Here is a 7,500-nt window from a genome sequence, read left to right on the forward strand (position 1 = left end):
TCTTTAGTTTTGTCAAAGAATCTCTGCCTGCGATTGTTTATTTTGTTGGTTGAGCTCTAAGGTGCAAGTTTCAGTATTAGTGATGATGTCCATATAAGGGATATTCTTTTGTGATGGGACAAACTTTGGACCAAGATTAAGTAGTTCAGTAGTTGTTTTATCCAGATTAATATTTGTTAAATTTAGTATAGCTGGTTTTAAAATTTGATTAGGAAGATTTTTTCAAAATTGATTTTATAGTTGATATTATTTTGCAATATCAATTATAAAATCAAATTTTATAGTATTTTTCTTTCATTTCAGTCTAATATCTATATTTAATATCTAAATTTTTTATAAAAATTTAGATATGAAATATTATTCAGATATAAAATTTCTTTATAAAAAATACTTATCATTATTATATTTTCTGATATTGAACTGCAAAATAAACATTATCAACTTTTAAATTCGGTTAATATCAATGTCTCTGTTTCAATTACAAGCCTCCTTTGAAGGATAGCATAAAAATGGCAAATGATAAGTATCTTGAGGAAACAGAGCAAAAATACATAATATAATTAAAAAATTTGGTTAATAATAATATTTTCATTTTAATTAGTCCTCCTTTAATTTAGTCCTCCTTTAAAATAAATAAAGTGACAAATAATAAGTATCAAAAGGAAACAAAGCAAAAAACAAAAAGATCTAGAACCTAGGTAACCTAGGTTACCAATATATAGGTTACTAAGTATCTATGTTACCTAGATTATTTTTATATAAGCATCATAAAGCATCCAAATTTTAAGACTTTTTTGGGATTAAATCATTTTGTTTAACTTTTCAAAACACGCTTATTGATATTTAGTTATTAAATATGTATAACAAATGTCTTTTTTTTCAAAGCTTTTTCTACCAGTCACCAGCTTATATATTATTTAATTGTTTATTTAGTTTTATTTAGAAAATACTTATTTACATATATTTAAATACTACTTTATATATAAGAAAATAATTTAAACTTAAATCACTTAAAAAGTAATTACCACTATTATATCATCACATATTACATCACAAAACATACTACTACATCATCACACATTGTTATACTTTACAATAAGTTACCTGATTTGTTATCACCAAACAGCCATTTAAATTTAAACTTTGTTAGCTTATCATCATCATATCTAAAATTAAAAATGTATTAATGAAGATAAAATGATATCATAAAAATAATTTATAATTGAATTGATATTGAATACATTGAATAATAAATACTTCCTTATTTTATTTGAAACTCATAAATCGGAAATTTTTTAACAACATTGAGGGTAATAATTTTTTAAATTAGTCTTTTTACTTTTTTCTAATTAACTTTTATATACTGGTTTTAAAATTTTTTTAAATAAAATGATCAAAATATTTTAAACTTTAAAAATGTTTATTTATATATATATAGAGTTGCAAAAAAACGCGTTTTTTTCCTCTTGCGTTTTTTTGGGTCAAAAAAACGTGTTTTTTTGGTTTTTTTGGTGTTTTTGATGTTTTTTTTGACTTTTTAAACAAGTTTTTTATTTTTCTTGGTAAATAATTTGGAAGAGTTTTTGTTTTATTCTGTCTATTTATAGTATATGATCATTATAATCACAAATATAATGAATAAACACCAATTTAAAGTTAATGTTTTAATAAAAAATTTAAAGAGCTATTTATTAAATGTATTTATTAGGCGGTTTAGTATTAAGTTAGTTATAAATTCCTATATAAATCTGAAATTAAAATGTGTTTAATAATATTGCCATTAAAATTAATTTTATTATGTTAAATTATAAATTTTTAAATATTTCCCTAAAAAACAAAAAAAACTATAAAAAAAACCAAAAAAACATGAACCAAAAAAAAAGCGTCACATTTCTCTCTCTCTCTCTCTCTCTCTCTCTCTCTCTCTCTCTCTCTCTCTCTCTCTCTCTATATATATATATATATATATATATATATATATATATATATATATATATATATATATATATATATATATATATATATATATATATATATATATATATATATATATATATATATATATATATATATATATATATATATATATATATATATATTAGGGGTCTTCAGAAAAAAAAATTTCAGAATTTGAAAAACCAAACCGTCTAGATTTAAAGCAAATATGTTTAAACTTACTCAAAAAAAATTTCAGCACCATTGAACCACTCTTTCCTTGCCCTCAAAGCACATGTTTGGAAAAAAAGAGACCCAAAAATGACTAAAAAGGGATTACTTAGAGTGTCTTAAGGGCAAGGCTAGCATAAATATTAATGATAAATTTTTTTTTCAGGGTTTAGATAAATATCTGTATTTTTGATTAAAATTAAAAGTATGGTTTTTTTCTATCTTCTCAAAAAACAGTATAACTTACATTTAAAATCGGCTAAAAAATGTTTATTACCTGGTGCGACGTTGTTTTTATAACCTATTTAACCATTAATTTAAATCTTTGTTATTTAGATTCACAATGTAGTTTGCAAATGTATATATTCAAAATAAGAATAGAATTACTCATTTTATGTATGTTTAATACCATTACTAAACAAAAGAATATGTTCTTAACTTATAACTACAATATTTGTAATTTTATAAGTAGCAATATGAAACACAAATTAAGCTATAGTGTGTTGTAATATATCATTTAACAAGTTTTTACACTTGTGTAAAAAGTCAAGTTTTTACACTTGTAAATGATAATTACTTCGAGAAGTAAAGAGAAGCCGGTGAAAGCAAATAAATCGTATATATATTATGCATACCAAAAGTAAAAAAGAATTGAACTTAAAACTTTAAATGACTTTTCTTCTGTTGAGTCTTATCTCTTGCAAAGTTCACCAGACTTACTTGCTCTTTGTGAGACTAATTTGAGTTTGGCTGTCTCATCTTGTGATCTTAGTGTTGATGGTTATCTTCCTTTAATTCGTAAAGATTCCAATAGTCACATGCTTGGCCTGGGCATTTACATCTCTTTATCGAACACTCACTACTCTGAATGGCTTGGCTTTAGTGTCAGTGATTCTGCAGGCATTAAAGCCCACAACTTTTGCTTTTCTCAATCCCTAACTCAAATAGTCAACTTTCCAACTCGCTTTCCTGACAACCTGAATCATTTACCTTCTCTACTCGACTTATGTCTTGTTTCTGATCCTAGTCAGTGCTCAGTTTCTCCACATTCACCATTAGGTGCTTCTGATCACAGTTTGATCTCTCTAAAACTAATATCTCAATCTTCTTCATCACATGAATCCCCCTATTATCGAACCTCTTACAACTACAGTGAAGCTGACTGGGATTCTTTCCGTGATTTTCTTCGTGATGGCCCTTGGGTAGAAACCTTTCATCTTCCTGTTGACTAATGTGCTTCTTACATAACTTCGTGGATTCAGGCTGGCATGGAACCTTTTGTTCCCTCTCGACGATTGCAGGTCAAGCCTCACTCTCTTCCATGGTTTTCCTCACACTGTGCTGCTGCAATTGCCAATCGAAACCGTTACTTCCATATTTATAAGCAAAACAATTCTCCAGAAAACAGATGTCTTTTTATTCTTGCTAGAAACAATTGTAAAATGGTTTTGTCTAACGCCAAAACCCGCTATTCTCAGATCATGAAATCTTGTATCTCATCTCAAAATTTAGGCTCTCGTGACTTCTGGAGAATCTTTAACAGTATCAATAATAAGGGCAAATTTGTAAATCCATCTCTCTTGTAAGGTTCAGACTTTGTCAACTCACCTAAAGACAAAGCTGAATTATTTGCTAAGAACTTTTCATCAATATCATCTCTTGATTCCATTAGTTGCATTCTACCTGATATTGCCAACAAACAGGTTGGTCCATTGCTTGACATTCATATCACTCCAGCTTCTGTATCTAAAGTGATTTCCTGCCTAGACTCTTCTACAGCTTGTGGCCCAGACAACATACCTGTTATTGTCTTGCAGAAGTGTCCTCCAGAGCTATCGTCTATACTCTCAAAACTATTCAACAAGTGCTTTTCGGAGTCTTGTTTTCCAGCTTGCTGGAAAGCGACATCTGTTATCCCTATTTTCAAAAAATCTGGAGAGCGATCTGATTTGTCTAACTACTGTCCTACTAGTCTTCTTCTTATCATAAGCAAAGTTTTTGAATCTTTAATTAACAAACACTTAATTTCTCATCTTGAATCTAACAACTTACTTTCTGACCATCAATATGGATTTGGATCTTCTCGTTCTACAGCTGATTTGCTAACAGTAATAACTGATAGGTTTTATCGTGCATTAGATAAAGGTAGGAAGGTTAAGGCCATCGCTCTTGACATTTCAAAAGCATTTGATAAAGTTTGGCATGCTGGTCTTCTCCATAAGCTTTCTTCTTATGGTGTATCTGGCAACATCTTTAAGATTGAATTCTTCCTTTCCAATCGTAGTATAAAAAATGTCATTAATGGACAGCACTCTTCTTCTTATTCTGTAACTTCAGGGGATCCTCAAGGTTCAATCCTTGCCCCTATACTCTTTTTAATTTACATTAACAATCTTCCAGATATTCTCACATCTAAGATGGCGTTGTTTGCTGATCATACTACCATTTATTCTTGTCATGATAAGAAACCAACATTCTCTGATTGCTTGGAGGGTGCGTTTGAGCTTGAAAAGGATCTCACTTCTGCTACAGCATGGGGCTCACAACGGCTGGTGAACTTCAATACAGATAAAACTCAATTTTATTCAGCCAATCATTATCGCAATTTAGATCTTCCTATATTTATGAACAGTGATGTACTCGATGAGACATCTACTCTTCATCTTCTAGGATTAACTCTTACTTCTGATCTTTCTTGGAAACCATATTTCAAATCAGTTGCAAAATTAGCATCTGCTAAGGTTTCATCTCTTTATCGAGCTCATCACTTTCTTACTTTGCATTCTATTCTCTATCTCTATAAATCCCAAATCCTGCCTTGTTTGGAATACTGTTGCCCTATCTGGGGCGGATCTTCTAATGATGCCCTTTCTCTTTTAGACAAGGTGCAATAACGCATTGTAAACATAGTTGGACCTGCTCTTTCAGCCAATCTCCAACGATTATCACATCGTCGTTATGTTGCTACTCTTTCTCTTTTCTACAAATACTATAATGGGAACTGCTCTTAAGAGCTAGTATCTCTTGTGCCATCTACTTAAATTCATTCTCGTGTTACTCGTCATTCAATTAAGTGTCATCCTTTTTCTGTGACTGTTCCTAAGTGCTCCAAAAATGCTTATTCGTCTAGATTTTTCCTCGAACATCAGCTCTTTGGAATTCGCTTTCTTCATCTTGGTTTCCTGATTCATATAATTTGTAATCCTTTAAGTCGCCCATCAATCATTATTTTGCTCTACAATCTTTGGATAATTTTTGCTATTTTAGCTGGGTATATTTTGCTGTAATAATTGGAGATATCTTGCAGTATTAGTTAATTTTTTTCACTGTTACATTTTGTATTATTTTTATACAGAAAGGTAATCAAAACATCGATTGTGTTAAATAAATTAAACAAAAACTGAAAAAAAAGTAGTTTTTAAGAAATTTTTTTTAACAGTACCTTTTTTAAGAAGGTTACATTTCAAAAAGATTGCTATGTATGAAATCTCTCAAAATTGGCCTCTTTTTGAAGTCCAGCATGATATACTTTAGGAGAAAATTTTTTATTAAAATGAGACACCCAGTATGTCTTCTTTTTTTTTGTAGGAATTTAGTTTTAGAACTAGCTCTCATATATATATATATATATATATATATATATATATATATATATATATATATATATATATATATATATATATATATATATATATATATATATTATATATTTATATAGATCTATAGTTTGTTGTCTTTGGGAAGAGCGGAAGGAAAAAAGTGATTCTTACGCCAACACATACGTCACTTTTAATTACTTTTGACTTTCGTCCAACATTTGCGTGTTGGACGAAAGTAAAAACAATTAATTTAATTACAAATAAATCGTTTTTAAAAAAAACACAAAAACGCAAATTTAATTGACCAGAATGTTTTAAAAACATTCTGAATGTTTTTAGCAATATAAACGTTTTTATTTTTATTTTTTTTAATAAAATGTTTTTATTTTTAATTTTTTTAATAAAATGTTTTTATTTTTATTTTTTTTTACTGTAAATCATGCGCGGAGTGTTGCTACATCGACTATCTTATAGCCTGACTCGCAAGGGAGTGCTGCTACATCGACTGACAAATAGCCTGACCCGCAATGGAGTGCTGCTACATCTACTATCTTTTAGCCTGACCCGCAAGGGAGTGTTGCTACATCGACTGAGGGTTTGGTTGGGGCAGGCAGTCTATCAATTAATAAAAAAAAAAAATTCCGGTCTTGCATTTCAATTTTTACTTTTTGTCAACAAAATATGGAAAAAACTTTCGGACAACATCTACGGGTTGTATATATATATATATATATATATATATATATATATATATATATATATATATATATATATATATATATATATATATATATATATATATATATATATATATATATATATATATATATATATATATATATATATATATATATATATATATATATGTATATATATATATATATATATATATATATATATATATATATATATATATATATATATATATATATATATATATATATATATATATATATATATATATATGTATATATATATATATATATATATATATATGTATATATATATATATATATATATATATATATATATATATATATATATATATATATATATATATATATTAAGATGGTTCTAAAAACAACTTTTTCTGAAAATGACTGCTGGCACCCCCTGAATATGTTGTATATAATTAAAAAAATGCTAGATTTAAGAAATTTTTGAATAAAAAATATTTTAAGGGGTTGCTACCAACCCTCGAACATTATATAGGTCCCTAATATTATTTAAAAGAAAGTTTTTTTTAAAATTATGTCATGTTGGGTCTCAAACGAAGCAAAATCATATACAAATTTCAAAAATAATATTCATTTTATAAAAAAAACATAGATAAAAAATATTATAATCAAAAAATCTTGTTAAATTCCCTATTTTTCATTTTTAGTTAAAAAACGTAACTTTTTGTTTACTAAAATCTAAAATAAAAATTTGATTATAAAATAATTAATATTTTTAAAATTTTTATATAATTTCCTTTCATTTGAGACCCAACATGACATAATTTTGCAAAACTTTTTTTTTAATAATATTAGGGACCTATATAATGTTCGAGGGTCGGTAGCAACATTTTCAGAAAAAGTTGTTTTTAGAACCACCTTAATATATATATATATATATATATATATATATTTAAACAACTTTATAAAGTATTCTACACAATAGAGTGCTCAATGTTCTTAAAAGAACAGAGCAATTATATTAGTAGTAGAAAATCATGATTTTCTACTACTAATAT

At 27.1% G+C, this 7,500-nt stretch overlaps 1 protein-coding gene across 4 annotated transcripts in view; it reads right to left on the bottom strand.

Moving 5' to 3' along the window:
• The window catches only part of LOC105849595 (stimulated by retinoic acid gene 6 protein-like), a 159,634-nt gene that overhangs the window by 86,913 nt on the left and 65,221 nt on the right, over nt 1-7,500 (bottom strand). For all 4 annotated transcript variants that reach the window (XM_065816702.1, XM_065816705.1, XM_065816703.1 and 1 more), the window contains exon 10: nt 1,105-1,166. In XM_065816702.1, the coding sequence (XP_065672774.1) occupies nt 1,105-1,166 (62 nt within the window). The remainder of the gene's footprint in view (nt 1-1,104; nt 1,167-7,500) is intronic.

The sequence above is a fragment of the Hydra vulgaris genome, chromosome 13 (genome assembly GCF_038396675.1).
Source record: "Hydra vulgaris chromosome 13, alternate assembly HydraT2T_AEP".
Classification (NCBI taxonomy): Eukaryota; Metazoa; Cnidaria; class Hydrozoa; order Anthoathecata; family Hydridae; genus Hydra; species Hydra vulgaris.